The 14,826-nt window shown below is 37.0% G+C and overlaps 1 protein-coding gene across 4 annotated transcripts in view; it reads right to left on the bottom strand.

Moving 5' to 3' along the window:
- TTN (titin) overlaps nucleotides 1–14,826 on the bottom strand; it is a 268,870-nt gene that overhangs the window by 84,643 nt on the left and 169,401 nt on the right. For all 4 annotated transcript variants that reach the window (XM_069470275.1, XM_069470284.1, XM_069470255.1 and 1 more), the window contains 27 exons: nucleotides 13,408–13,531; nucleotides 12,587–12,853; nucleotides 10,808–10,905; nucleotides 9,930–10,098; nucleotides 9,562–9,828; nucleotides 9,189–9,455; nucleotides 8,818–9,096; nucleotides 8,318–8,726; nucleotides 8,089–8,213; nucleotides 7,718–7,984; nucleotides 6,642–6,911; nucleotides 6,249–6,551; nucleotides 5,848–6,150; nucleotides 5,395–5,582; nucleotides 5,186–5,300; nucleotides 4,795–5,079; nucleotides 4,543–4,694; nucleotides 3,628–3,775; nucleotides 3,294–3,471; nucleotides 2,848–2,969; nucleotides 2,467–2,754; nucleotides 2,063–2,359; nucleotides 1,760–1,946; nucleotides 1,173–1,288; nucleotides 784–1,083; nucleotides 274–573; nucleotides 76–181 (listed from right to left, as the gene is read on the bottom strand). In XM_069470275.1, the coding sequence (XP_069326376.1) occupies nucleotides 76–181; nucleotides 274–573; nucleotides 784–1,083; nucleotides 1,173–1,288; nucleotides 1,760–1,946; nucleotides 2,063–2,359; nucleotides 2,467–2,754; nucleotides 2,848–2,969; nucleotides 3,294–3,471; nucleotides 3,628–3,775; nucleotides 4,543–4,694; nucleotides 4,795–5,079; nucleotides 5,186–5,300; nucleotides 5,395–5,582; nucleotides 5,848–6,150; nucleotides 6,249–6,551; nucleotides 6,642–6,911; nucleotides 7,718–7,984; nucleotides 8,089–8,213; nucleotides 8,318–8,726; nucleotides 8,818–9,096; nucleotides 9,189–9,455; nucleotides 9,562–9,828; nucleotides 9,930–10,098; nucleotides 10,808–10,905; nucleotides 12,587–12,853; nucleotides 13,408–13,531 (5,930 nt within the window). The remainder of the gene's footprint in view (nucleotides 1–75; nucleotides 182–273; nucleotides 574–783; nucleotides 1,084–1,172; nucleotides 1,289–1,759; nucleotides 1,947–2,062; nucleotides 2,360–2,466; nucleotides 2,755–2,847; nucleotides 2,970–3,293; nucleotides 3,472–3,627; nucleotides 3,776–4,542; nucleotides 4,695–4,794; nucleotides 5,080–5,185; nucleotides 5,301–5,394; nucleotides 5,583–5,847; nucleotides 6,151–6,248; nucleotides 6,552–6,641; nucleotides 6,912–7,717; nucleotides 7,985–8,088; nucleotides 8,214–8,317; nucleotides 8,727–8,817; nucleotides 9,097–9,188; nucleotides 9,456–9,561; nucleotides 9,829–9,929; nucleotides 10,099–10,807; nucleotides 10,906–12,586; nucleotides 12,854–13,407; nucleotides 13,532–14,826) is intronic.

The following is a 14,826-nucleotide window of genomic DNA, read 5'->3' as shown; positions in this document are numbered from 1 at the left end:
AGCATTAAAGAAAAAAAATAAAAAGAATTTGCAGTGAAGTATAAGTTATTCTTTATGAATTAACTCAAATTCTACCTCTGTATTGGTCTTCCACCATCATTTTTGGGTGGCTCCCACTTTAGGTCAACGTGTCGTTTTGTCACATCAACCACTGCCAGAGCATAGGGTGGTCCGGGGGTAGCTGAAAGCAAAATAATCAATGATTAGAAAAATCAGAAGGAAAGTAATAACCTATGAAAAATGTTGTCACAAAGAGTAAGTTAGAGAGCATACTAAAGGTGTCTTTGGCCAGGACAGAGTCCTCAATTTCAGTGTAGTCACTTTGTCCTATAGCATTTTCGGCAGCAACTCGGAACACATATAAAGAGCCCTCGGTCAGCGGGGTGACCGTGCACTTGGTGTCCTTGACAGTGGTGTCCACTGTTTGCCAGCCTTTTCGCCTCACGTCTCTCTTTTCCACAATGTAGTTGGTGATGGGTGACCCTCCATCTTTCTCAGGAACTGTCCATTTTAGGTCTGCTGTATTTTTTGTGATATTAATAACTTCAAGCCAGCGAGGTGGTGATGGAGGATCTGAACAAGAAGGAACAACAACAACAAAAAAATTCAGCTTTTTTATTGTCCAATAGTCAGTCTTCACTGAATGTTCTGGTCGTCACTAGGAAATACTATAGCAAGGAGGAAATAACAATAATGATGAATTTTTCATATTCTCTCATGTTATATAGTTCTCAGATAGACATTAGAAGAATTTCTATAACCCAGACATCACGAGTGACTTACATAGCTTCTCTCGGCAAAGCACAGGGTCACTGGGTTCACTGGGTTCACTCTCCCCAGCCTTGTTCACGGCTCTAACACGGAATGAATATTCTTGCCCTTCCATGAGCCCAGGAAGCAGGTGCTGGGTGGTGGGAACTCCTTCAGCCACTCTGACCCAGTCTTCTGTTCCAGTCTTTAGCATTTCAATGACATAAGACTCAACCTTTGCCCCTCCGTCATGTTCTGGCTTTGTCCAATTTAACATTAATGATGTTTTGCCCACATCTTTTACAGTTGGTTTTCCCGGGGGCCATGGAGGATCTACAAGCCAATGAAATCATTATTTAGGTTTGTCAAAAAGGAGTTAATATAAGCTTCAAAATAACCACAGAAAATTACATAAATAATACCTATGGGATCCTTTATTAAGATTGGTTCAGTTGATTTGCTTGGTTTTCCAGGTCCAGCAAGATTTTCAGCCAACACACGGAATCTGTATTTTTTCTTATTGGTGAGACCTTTCACTCTGAATTAAGAACAAAGTGTATGTGTGACATCATGGTAAGAAGCAGAAACCTATACTTATTTTACGTAGAAGAGACTAATTTATTTAATTTGTGAAAAACTGATTTGGAAATTTAACTGAAAATATTTCAATATAAATTTAAAGTTGCTTTTTAACTGTCACACACTTTAGATTTGAACAAATGTACCAATCTAATTATAATATCTATCATAATGATCATTATTATAATATACGGAGGGACCAACACTTTGAAACTTCCAAAAAGTTAATATTTTACAGTAAACTAAGAAATGTGTCCTTGAATAGAATTTATATCATTTTTGAAATCATGTGCTAATAGAAATATAAATAAAAATAATTTTAAAAATTTTATGGTAATATATAATCATTTGTAATTTGATACAAATGATTAAAGAGTGATAATTTGAATATATTGCTGTTTTAGCATCTTGATGAGGATTTTGGACATACCTGTATGTTGTGTCCTTTATTGGCATCTTATTGCATCTAACCCATTTATCAGTATCAGGATCTAATCTTTCAACCCAGTATCCAGTGATTGGGCTGCCACCATCATCATCTGGCTCACACCATGTGAGAGTCACTGCATCTTTAGTGATATCAGAAGGTTCTAGGCGAGTTGGAGGTCCAGGTGGATCTACAGATAGGATAATGATATAAAATGTTATATGTCTTACATAAAAATATGATACTTAAATGCAAATTTGACATAAGCATATTTTTTTTTTTTTGTCAACTGATTGAGAAACTTACCAAATGGATATTTGGCAATTATTGGAGAGGCCTGAACTGGCTCGCCAACACCATACATGTTTTCTGCAGCAACTCTGAAGATGTATTCTTTATTGGGTATTAATTTGGTTGCTTTGAAGTTTGTATCCTTGACAGTCGATGAGAGCTTGTGCCACACTTCACTATCAGTTGCTCTTCTCTCCACGACATAGTTTGTGATCTTAGATCCACCATCATCTCGTGGTGGGTTCCATGTTAGAAGACATGACTCATTGGTTACATCTGTGATGTCAAAAGCGGCTGGTGGTCCAGGTTTATCTGTAGATGGCATTACACAAGCAGAAAAATAATTTTTTTAACCATGTTTTATTCAGGAAAGTAGCTGAAATGAGTTTGTCCCCTTCTAAAATGAGAGCTTTTCTTACCTAAGACATTCACATCCGCCACAGCAGTGGCCCGGCCACAGACATTCACAGCCTCAATGATGTACCTGCCGGTGTCACTTCTCTTACTATCAACAATAGTCACTGTGGATTTTTTAGGAACATTTTCAATGGTGATTCTTTTGTCCTGCTTCAGAATTGTATCAGCTTTCGTCCAAGTTATTTTAGGTTCAGGTCTTCCAGTTACAGTGGCAGGAAGTTCAATCTTAGTTCCAGCTTTTACAGTGAGACCAGCAAGGAGCTTCACATCGAGGAAGATTTCTGGGGCCTCTGAATTGGAAAAGATTATTTACAATGTTAGCAAGTTCAAGCAGAATTAAGATCAGAGGCCTGATTGAAAAAACAAAGATCAAAAGTAAATACCCTGTGTGTCCACAGCCTGGACTTCCTCTGTGGGTCTGCTTGGCTTGCTGGGTCCTAGCCTGTTCAAGGCCTTCACACGGTAGGCATACCACTGGCCTTCCTCTAGACCTGTCACTTCCATTCTGTCAGAAAACAAAAGAGGATATTTTACTGTCATGGAGATAATCTGTTCCATTGTGTAGTATTCATAATCTTTCCACAATTCATGCTAGTTAATACTAGCATAATACTAGTTAGTCTTTAAACTAAATCTCACTGCTTCAGTGCGGTAACTAAGGTAAACCATGAGCAGGAGTACGTTCAGGGGCAGTTTTTAAAATCAGACAGGCACACCAGGAGAATTCTTAATGAAAAAAAAAACTAACATTTCAATTTTCCCAAAGAAAGCCCATTTTAGTGAGTAGGAGTACACATTCACTCTCATGCCAAATATTTAGAAAACCTACTTTGTTTCTGCAACAGGTTCTCCACAGGGGACCCATTTATCAGAACCACGTGGACATTTTTCAACCATATATCCTTTGATGCGTGAACCACCGTCATACTTAGGGGGATCCCATGTTAAGAAGATGCTCTTGGCTGTTCGGTCTCTCCATTTAAGATTCTCTGGTGGGTCCGGTACCGCTATAGCATTTGAAAGAGAGAGTCAGTCTTAGGCCTCCTATGGAGTTATCTCCATATTGTCAGCCCCTTCCTGGCCCCTTAACTTCAACTCCAGGTCCAAAAGCAAAAACACAGGTATCATGAGGTTAGGTAAGAAATCATCAAGGATGTACTTACTTGCAGGAGCTGACATATTTACAGGTTCATCAACATATGCAGGCTCTCCAGGGCCACACTTGTTACGAGCACAGACTTTAAATAAATATTCTTTTCCTTGAACAAGATCAGGAACTGTGAATTCTAGGTCAGGCACAGAGTCCATTACCTGAGATAAAGAAATAAAATTAATTAGTAATTTCTGAAAATCCCCTTCCCCAAGTCAAAAGATTTTAACCATGAGCAAAGATACAAATGGAAGTTGTTTTGAATGCTAAGGATTACTCTTTTATTAATTTTATATGAGGGAAAAATTACAGTAGGATACATAATATTTGACCCTCAATATAAGGAGAAACTATGTCATAGTTTGATACATTAAAAAAGATGGCAAATGAGGTGTTGATTCTTTCTACTAGCTTGACTATTAGAAATACGATTTTAAATCAGGGTAAAGAATAGTAACTAGTATATCATATCAGAACCTGAGTTAGAAAAGAGAGAAAAAAAGAATAGTAACTAGTTTAAACATAAGGAGGAAAAAATGGCAGATTAGGCCAACTAAGTTATTCTAGTGGAATGAGAAGTGGTGTGACCACCAGGAAAATAAATACTTACTTTCCTTAGAATGGCTTATAGCTTAATGGGAGCATATTTAGTATTTATCAGGTACAAAGTAAGTAGGTATGGTTTTATTTTTTAACAAAGCTAGCTGAAAATTTGGTAAGGCTCACAAAATAAGGCAATTATACCAAGCCTAGGTTGAACTACCTTAGGAAGCATTAGCATCAATGCATTTTTAAAAAGTTTTGGAACATTTTCAGTGAGGTAAAGGTAAAAAGATGTGACCCACAAAAGTTTTGCATGGCATCCCAACCTTCTGCGATTCCCCCCACTCCCATTTCTGGAACTGATGCATCACTGCTCAAAACTTACTTTAGTCCATGTTTTCCGGCTGACTTCTCTCTTTTCAACAAGATAACCAGTTAATGGACTTCCTCCATCATCATCAGGTGGTTCCCAAGTCAAATGTACTGAGTCCTTGGTTATATCACTAAATTTCAGTTCTTTGGGTGCACTTGGGCGAGCTGAAAAAAATGCAATCACAAGTCAGTATCATTGATAGCTTGAACCAATATTTGTTAATCCTGCCAAATCACCTTGGATAACAAAAGTTCAGTTCCTTACCAATCACATTGACATCAATTTCTCCAGAAATTGCTTTCAAACGATTTTCTAATTTCAGTGTGTAAATGCCCTTGTCTGGACGTTCACTTGGAGAAATGACAAGTTCAGCATAGGCAGATATGGTCTTCATTTTCACACGGTCCCCTGCTTCTAGTAACTTATCTCCAAAAGACCAGGTGGCAGTTGGCCTTGGATAGCCTGTACTTGGAACCAGGATCTTGATAGGATTTGGGACAATAACTTCCAGACCATCTTTAAATGCACTTAAATCCATTGTTGGTTCAACTATAAAGAAGAAAAATTAATGAGTTTCCAGTACTATATTTAAGTCCTTGTTACCCCAAAGTAGCTCTGTGCTATTCCCAGATCTAAAAATAAAATATCCATTTACCAGATGCATCATCAGCAGTGAGAGGACCAAGAATTTCAGATGGATCTGAGACACCAGCTTGATTTTCTGCAGATACTCTATATAAATATTTATTTCCTTTTTGTAATCCGGTAACCTAGAATTATGAATTAATATTTGTAAAAAATGTATACATTTAAGTCTATGATCATACATTGAATATTCTTTTTTTTTAAATGCAAATGTCCTACCTTGTAAGTCAGTTCAGGGACAAGTTTCTTATTGCAACGAATCCAATTATCTTTTCCTTCTTCACATCGTTCAATTATATAGCCCAATATTGGGCTTCCTCCGTCTTTCAGAGGAGGTTCCCATGTGAGCTGAACTGATGACTGAGTCTGATCTGAGGACTTTAGATTCACAGGAGGACTTGGTCTCTCTGGAATGAAAGAGTTGGAGCATACCATTTAATTTAGTAACAATTGAGGCAGTGCTGGAATCAATTCTATCATCCTCATTAAAAATAACAAGTTTGCTGAATTCATTGAATAAATGTAGGCACAGTCTGGGTTTCTACAATTTTGTTCAAATTTTTCTGATGTTCTAACTTTTCACTAGCTTTTGTTTAATTTTATTTACTTTAATTAATAGGCCTAATTTCTGGATTTCATGCAGTAATTATTTTCTTTTTTGGATGAGCATACCAATTGGATCAGCAACTTTGACGAAGGGTGTGGCTGCACTTGGTTTTCCAACTCCAATTCGGTTTTGGGCTCTGACCCGGAAGCTGTACTCCTGTCCTTCCACCACATCAGTGACAGTTGCAGAAAGATCTTCAGCTCTTACAGTCATGGCAGTGTCCCACCTGATTGAAGTCTTGTCTCTTAATTCAATGACATAGTTTGTGATCTCAGCACCTCCATCATACTCTGGTGGTTCCCATGTCAGTGAGACACCAAATCTATTTACATCAGTGATGGTTACATTCAAAGGAGGGCCGGGAACATCTGGATTTCACCACAGAAAAAGAAAACAAGAGCTTTGGGTTATATTGGGGATAAAAGCAAAGATAAACTAGTTTGCTATTTACTTAAAAACTTCTTACCGTATTTACTCCTTGCTTCTACAGGATTGTCAGTTTCTACTGGTTCGCCAGTGCCGACTCTGTTTCTTGCACTCACACGGAAAAGGTACTCAACTCCTCCTTTTTGTAGCCCAGTGACAGTAAACTCACAACTGTCTGCACGGTCAGTGGCCAGAACCCAGGTCTTCCTCTTGATGTCACGTCTTTCAACAACGTAACCTATGATCTTGCTTCCACCATCAGTTAATGGTTCTTCCCAAGCGAGGCTCACTTCACCATCAAATGTTTCTGTCACTTCTAAGTTACGGACTGGCCCAGGAACATCTGAAATTCACGTAGAAAAGAATTTTTAGTATTTTATCATGCTTTTAAGTTGTTCTTGGCCAGTGAAGTCCGAGTGACTCAAGGGCTTACCAATAACTTTTAAATTGATGAATCCTTCTGCTTTCCCATGTTTGTTCTGAAGCACAACTTTATATCTTCCTTTGTCTTCTTTCTTGGCTTCCAAAATTCTGAAAGAAGTTTGGTCAGCTGTGGTATCAACAGTTTTTGAAGACAAAGGTTCATTTTCTTTAAACCATTCGGCTTCTGCTTTGGGGTAGGCATCATAAGGCACCACCATTGTCAGAGGCTGGCCGACATCAACCACAAGGTCTTGATCACCTGTCTTGATTTTCGGTGCAGCTAGTGAGAAAGATAACATGTGAATGCTTTTGAGTTTTGACGATTTCCTGTAGTCAAACTACATCATATCTTTTTTACTCTCCATTTGTTAGCAAATATTGGTTGCATAAGCTTGGAAGTATGTCACAGTAACTTTACAGCAAAGAACACTAACTGGCTTAGAGTTCTCATAGGTTCTCCAACCCCCCCCCCCACCACCGCCTTTTCTTCCAAATTATCAGATTTTGGAGAATAGAGGGGTGAAGATGGCATGAAATCATAAAACATCCATTCTTTGCCAAAAATAATAACTCAGTATAGTGTGAAACATGTTTTGTTTTGTTTTGTTTTTGATGGAGTAGGCACTGCATACTTAGTTCAAGATCAATGAGATAAACTTTTTCATATGTATAAGAGGTACACTAATTAATGACTTTTTCATAATGACAGCCTATAAGGATGTCTTGGTTCAGTACGACAACACACCTAAAAGTCATAGAGAGGTCTGGAAATAGAAAAGTATGGGGCTGTCTTTAGGTTTGGGAAGACTCTCAGGGTGATAGGTTAGTTCAAGGAATTAATAAACAGCCACCATGTGCCAGGAACTGTCAAGGTTCTGACACGTGAAGATGAATTCTATCAATTTCCTCTTACTCAGGACACTTACTTTGTAGTGAGAGAAATTAGAATAGTTACCATGTGGGAAGGGCTTACTAGAAATGAAAGGCTTTCCCAATTATTATCTCACTAAATAACTGTGAAATCTAAAATCTATACAGTAACTGTGATATTGTGAGAATATTTTAGAATAAAAGAAAGGGACTTACCTGCCAGTTCAAGCTTCGCTCTGGCTTCTTTGTCTTTGGCAATAAATCTGTATTCACCCTGGTCACGTGGCTTAATATCACAAATCTGTAGCCTATGTATCTTTCCTTCACTCATCATCTGGTGTTTATCACCCTGGACAATGACCATGTTATTTCTTAGCCATTGGACTTCCACCTTATCTTTGTTGAGCTCAGCTAAAAAGACAACATCAGCACCGGGGGCTTCGAGAATGTCTTGAGGAGGCCTGATGATCTCAACAGGAATTTCTGGAAAGAAAATGTGAAATAAATACAAATATGTTTGTATTTTGATTAATAATTTTTAAAAATTGATAACTAACATTACAATTGTCCTTTCAATTAATATGTACCTTCCACAAAAAGTCTCGCCCGGGACTTCCTGTCTTCTACTCCGCAAGCGTATTCACACTCATCATCCAGCCTGCAGTCTTTTATAATGAGTCTATGTGTACTTCCATCTTTTTCAAATTTGTATCTGAAGAAGAGATTGATTTATCAGTTAGCTTGCATCATGGACCACTAAATTGTGGAAAGTGAATACATGGCTACGGAAATAGAGAATGAGAAGCTTTTGCTTACTTTTTGCCTTCTTTGATTTCTCTTCCGTTTCTGTACCATTTTACATTTGCTTTTTCTCTGGAGAGCTGGCAGGAGAAGACAGCATCATCGAACTCAGTGACTGTCTGGTCTTCCAAGTGTTCCACAAATTCTGTAGGGGCTTCAATGATGAGAAGCTCGGCTGCAGATTTATCTTGTCCAGCAGTGACAACGTATTCGCCTTCATCTGGGAAGCCACAGTCTTTAATGATTAGAGAGTGCTTGTACTTATCGATTCTGTATGATACACGGTTGTCAAGAGGCACTTCTTCTCCATTTTTGGTCCACTTTAGTGTTACATTGAGACGGTTCACCTTGCACCAGAATGTGACAGATTTCTTCTCCATTGTTTCAATATCTTTAAGAGGTTCGATGATCCTAAGGTCTTCCTCTGTTGTAAAGGAAAAGAATAATATCGATTTTAATTATTTTCATAATAGAAATTGATTAAAAAAGTCTCTAATGACATATAAATTATTTACCTTCTACTATTAGATTGGCTGCACTTTTAACATTTTCACCTCTGTGATTGGTCAGAGATACATTATAGTTGGCTTGGTCATCTAATTGTGCATTTCTAATTCTGAGGGTGTAGACCAGGTCTTTTTGGAGAACGATGTATTTTGCACTGTCAAATATGGCTTCTTCATTTCTGAACCATTTGGCTTTGGCACCTTCGGTATTGACCTCACAGTTGAAGACAACTTCTTGTTGTTCCTTCACACGGGTGTCCTTAAGAGGAACTACGATTCTGAGTTTTTCTGAAAGCAACCAAAAAGATTTCATAGTATGAAGAAAGACCAAAGTGGTAAATACAAATACAAATAAACCCAAAAAGCAAGAACAAACTTACCAATTACTGTCAAGTGAGCTGCTGCTCTGGCGGCCCCAACCATGACGACGTAAGTGCCCATATCTTGTAAGGTGGCATCTTTCACAACTAGGGTCCTCTTTTTACCATCAGCAATAACGTCATATTTATCTCCAGATTCAAGTATTTTATCATCCCTTTTCCACTGGACTGGAAAGCTTTCTTTTGATATAGAGCAGACAAATTCAGCCTTTTCTCCTTCAAGTATTTCAAGGTTTTGAGGCTTTGAGATAAATTCAGCGGCAAGTTCTGGAAAGAAAAAGTTGCAAGATAGTGGAAACTTATGCATTTGTACCTTAAATATAACAAGTATGAATTATTAAAAATAAAATGTCAGTCATTGTGATTTTCATACCATGTACTTTGACTTTGCCATCGGTTCGAGAACTTGGCAGTCGGCAGTTATAGTTGCCGGCATCCTCGAGGTGAGCATTCTGAATGATCAGGATTCTCTTTCGCCCATCAGTAAGTATTTCATATCTTCCTGTTTCAATGATCTCTTCATCCCCTTTGTACCAGATCACTTCTGCTCCAGGCTTGGAGACTTCACAAACCAGTTTTATAGTGTCTGTTTCACTAACTTCAATGTTGGCAAGATTTTTGGTAAAGACAGCTTCTTCTTCTGCAAGAAGAATTGAAAAAAACATTGAATTAAACTGGAAATTTTTATTTTTTCCCACATTTTTTCACATATATTTCTGCAAAGAATGATTTTGCTCTTACCCAGGACTGTCAGCATGCCAGAAGTTCTTGCTGTCCTTACTTCACAGGAATATTCTGCTTCGTCATTCAGTAGACATTTGTTGATGACAAGAATACGCACTGCTCCCTTGGATATGATGTCATATTTTTTGCCCTTTTTAATTTCAGCACCATCTTTAAACCATTGAACCTATATTTAAGATAAATAGGGGGGTGGGAAAAAAGAAAAAAAAAAAAGAAAGATAAATACATTTATTTATAAATTTTCTTGTTATTCCTTCACACAATTGTCCCTAAGAGGAACTATGATCCTGAGGTTTTCTGAAATCAAGACTTCTTAGTGTGGAGAAGAATCAAATTGGTAGATGCAAATATAAGTAAACCCAAAAAGCAAGAATTATCTTGTCAATTACTGTTAAGTGAGCTGCTGTGAAACTATTATCAGTTATTAAGAACAATGAGATCATATACATTTAGAACCATAGAGGGTCTTAGGAGTTGGTACTCCTTTGATGTGTGAGCTGAAATTCAAACTAGAAGGAACTTGCCAATGGTGGTTAATGGCAACAAGAAGTATTTAGTTGAGACAAATATCATCACTAATATTTGACTATTTCTGATCTAAGAAAATAGCAATTCCATATGATTCAAACTAATACTATCTAGATCTCCTGATTGTGAGTCCAGTGTTTTTCAAGTAATTGTAAATAACACTAAAAAGAGAACAATTAAGTCAAGTACATATTATATACTAAAATAATCTTTAAAAGTAAAGTGGTGATCAAAGAAAGGTTTGACTAACTTCTTTTTTTTTTTTTTTTTTTTTTCCATTTTGGCTAGACCAAAAGTAAACATAAAGTCATTTGACAATACAAGATAACAGGTATACAATCACGAACCTTAGCATTTTCTCGGGAAAGTTCACACTCAAACCGAGCCATTTCTTTTTCTTTAACTTGAAGGTCTGTGAGTGGTCTTAAGAATTCCACATGAGGAGCTGTTAAGAGAATGTCATTAGAATTCAAAATGAGGTTTCTGGAAATTTACTCTGACATTACTATGGTATACATTAAGAAAAAGTGAGTCTTTTGCAGGGCCTTTCAATCTTAAATGCTAAAATTGACTTTGAAAATCACTTGGAGATATCATTCAGGTATGATGCTTTGCTTTTTATATACCTTTATATTTTACATAAAATTGTGTGGCATACTATATGTCCAGCTTTTATACACACACACACACACACACACACACACACTATATACACTAGAGAGCCATCTCAGTTCTTTTGAACAGTAGCTGGAAGAAAAAAATCTTCATTGTTACAGCACCACAGTTGAAAGATATTGTCAAAGGAAACACCAGTAGCAAAGAAACATTCTCTTATTTAAGGCAGCCAGCATAGTCTTTGAGAAACTAGCAGAACTCAATGATAACACAGCTCGAAGCACTGTGACCAGCCTTGTGTGTGGCTAAGAGGCATGAGTGAGTAATTGAAATCACATACATACATTCAGCTTTTTTTTTTTTAAATCAGCTTCAAAGATGTCACATGTAAGTCAGGCATAAAATCTATTAGTGCAACCAAGCAATGTGTCTTGCGTGGGAGGGTGATTTCGTTCTTTACATTCTATTTTATTTATCTCCAGAATTAATTCTGCTGACATACAGGATTGCAGAGCTGCCCCTCGCCCTTCCTTCTTTCAGAGCAGCTCGTGAGTCCTTCCCAAGATGACATTTCTTGATCAACGAGATTCTGGGACAAATGCTGGCTAGTAGGCTTGAAGATATGCTCATTGCAGTTGAGCCTTCTTGGAGTGGAGGTAGATGACAAGGGGAAGAAGGAGACCCAAGAAGCTACTCTGACATAAGCTAAAGCAGCGGAACCACACAGTGGAAAGAATAACGCAGTGCAAGATGCATGAAGCACAAAACCACTAGGTTGTAGTTGTTGGCCAATGGGAAGCAACTGAACCAAACAAACAAATATTGCACAAAAATATGCACTGAAAAATCATCGCTGGACAAAGGAAGGAATGAAACAAATGAGCAAGCAGTGGCATTTTGAAAAAAGATATTTTTCACCAGAAGAAGTAATGCTAAAAACCATTAGAGCTCCTGTTCATTCAAAGCATCCAGGACTCAAAGAATCCAGGCCTCACTCCATCTTCTTACGCATTCTTATTCTCAGAGGTTGAATTATGTGAATGGGCTTTGTCATATAACTGCTGACCTCTAGTATGCTCCCATTCAAACTGAAATTTCAAGCTCATTTCTAGTTGTTCCCCATGCCTAAAAATTCATTTTCCTTCCACATGGAAATCACTTTCACTTTCTTTTTAAAATTGGGGCTCCCTACTTGTCTTTTTTATTCAGTTTGTCCTCATTCATGACAGAATATTCATACCCATGTAGACAAAGTGAACACTGAGCTCACTGCTCAGTGAGAGAAAAGAAGCATGGTGAAAAGTGGTCCATCTGTCTTTTATCAGACCAGATATAGCACAAAGACTTTTTTTTTTTTTCTTTAAACACATAAAGAATCAGGTTAGGTCAGTGTCAATACTAGAAGTTGCCAAGAAATGCAGTTAGGCCAAGAAGGGCATGCAAAAAAGTGTTGTTGCTTTTTTTTGTTATCCAAGAGTTGCAAATAAAAAGTCCTGTGTAAGAATACTTACGCACGACATTCAGGTTACAGGACGTCTTAAAATCCTTAGCATCACAAGTGTATTTTTTAATATCCTCTGGGGTACAGTCGTGTATAATAAGTTTTCTGACCCTGCCATCAGCAACAATTTCATACTTCTTGCTTTTGAGGATCTGTGTCCCATTTTTGAACCATTTCACCTTAGCATTTTCTCTGGAGACTTCACACTCCAGTACTGCAGTGGCTCCCTCTTCGACCGTCTGGTCCTCAAGGGGTTTAGTGAATTCAACTGGGGGTTCTGAAAGAATCATATTCATTAGCTAAGGTACCTCTCCTTTCCTTCTCCAAGAGTTTCAGCACCTCCTCAACTTTCCTCTGGCATTTCCAGGGCTTTTTTCTATTCTAAGATTCATTTGTAAGTTTTGATTCCACTCAGATGTTTTCCTCTAATAATGATGTTTTATCATTATTTGTACAGACAGAGGAAAACTGTTTTTAAGAACTATGAAACACCAAGGAAATAACAGCCAACTCTTGGTGAATAAAGCGATGAATACCTAGTTTGATAGTAATTCTTTTTCCAGCTGGTTTTTGAACAAGAGGATGTGCAATGAAAATAATAGGGACAGAAGGAGGAAGTAAAACCTATGCCAGTCCATTTTGACTGTATACTTTTTAAGATAGTCTGTGAAGTATTTCGTTAGGCCAAAAAGTAAAATTAGACTTTGGGGTATTCGGGTAATTAGTTGATTTTAATGATCATCACGCTCATCATGTAAAGATAATTGAGAGTTGGCATTATTTACAAGTCTCTGCATTATACATGTATTTAAAAGTAAGCCTGGTAATTACCTTTCACAAAGAGGTTGGCTTGAGTTTTGAAATCTTTTGCTGTTAGTTGGACTTCCCCAGCATCTTCTAACTTTACGTCTCTCAGGGTAAGAGTGTGAACTCTTCCTTCTGAACGTGTGACCACCTAGTTTTGTAAAAGAGTGCAATTTAAGAATCTATGAAAGAGCAAACCAGTGTATAGGTGCATTAATTCATTTAAGTAAACAGCTTGAAATAGGGCTTTCCACGTTGCTTTATAATCATGCATATGGCATATATATATTTAAAAAGTTTTAACCAATAGAGGGATTTTAAAAGAAAATTTTAGGTTTTCATAGTTACCTTTATATAATTACTAAGTGACCTTTTATGTTGAAATTGCCTAGGCCAATCTCTGTTTATATTTGTGGTCTTTTTTGCATATATATATATGTGCCTGCATTCTGCTGCTTGGTTTATTTGTATAAAGGAAGAATTTAGAAAAGCAAAATCATGAAAGGAAAAAAAATTTGGATAGGGTAAGCTGAAAATAAAACTTATGTTTTAAAATACAAGGTGTTTGCCATCTAACAATGAGTTACAGCTCTTCTTTCCATTTATTTTAGCAATTCAATTTATTCTGCAAACCAAATAAACCTATGATTAAAATAATTTGTACAACTTCTTAATTTTGTTGAAAACTGCAAATGAAGATGTTGACTCTTCTTTCCTTTTCACATGTTTGAGCATCAGGAATGGGAAAATCAGGTATCAGTGGTGCTAAAGATAAGGTCATTCTGACAGTAAAGATAAGCAAATTGGGGGTTCTTCTGGTTCTATGATTTAAAATTCCTAAGAAGCTGTGCCCTGTCATCCAGGTTGATTTTTGCATTCCTTAAGAGTTCAAATAGAGTTAAGAATAATGTAAAAGCTTTTACTGCTGGAACTCTTTATTATACTGGTGCGCAGGAAAGAAGCACAAATAAGGTTTCATCTAAAAGTGTTTTCCTTAATTAAGAGCTGGGTATGGTTATTCATATAATTACCTTAATAATTGAGATAGACCAAGGCAAAACAACAGATAGGAAGGGTAATTAAGATATGCCCTAGGAACAGAGATACTAATTCAAGGACATGGTGCTTGAAGGGGAAAAATTTTGTTTTTAATGACATTTCAATATAAATTTTACACTGCGACTTTTGACTATTTTTAAAAAGTGTCTCAGTTTCTAATCCACCACAAATGTATCTTATCTATTAACATGTTGCTTTATCATCTGAATTCCTCTGAGGCTACTATAGAACATTCTTTGTTATCAAAGACATTGCTCAGAACACAGTGGTTCTCAATAAATAGCTTGTATACAATCTACCTCGACTATGTTAAAAGAAAAAAAAAAAGGAAAAACTCACAGTTACCTTATAAAAATAAACCAAGGAAATAAATGCTGAAGATTTTGT

Source organism: Eulemur rufifrons, chromosome 1, assembly GCF_041146395.1.
Source record: "Eulemur rufifrons isolate Redbay chromosome 1, OSU_ERuf_1, whole genome shotgun sequence".
Lineage (NCBI taxonomy): Eukaryota > Metazoa > Chordata > Mammalia > Primates > Lemuridae > Eulemur > Eulemur rufifrons.
The sequence above is the reverse complement of the archived record's forward strand: the minus strand, read 5'-3'. Positions and strand labels throughout refer to the sequence as shown.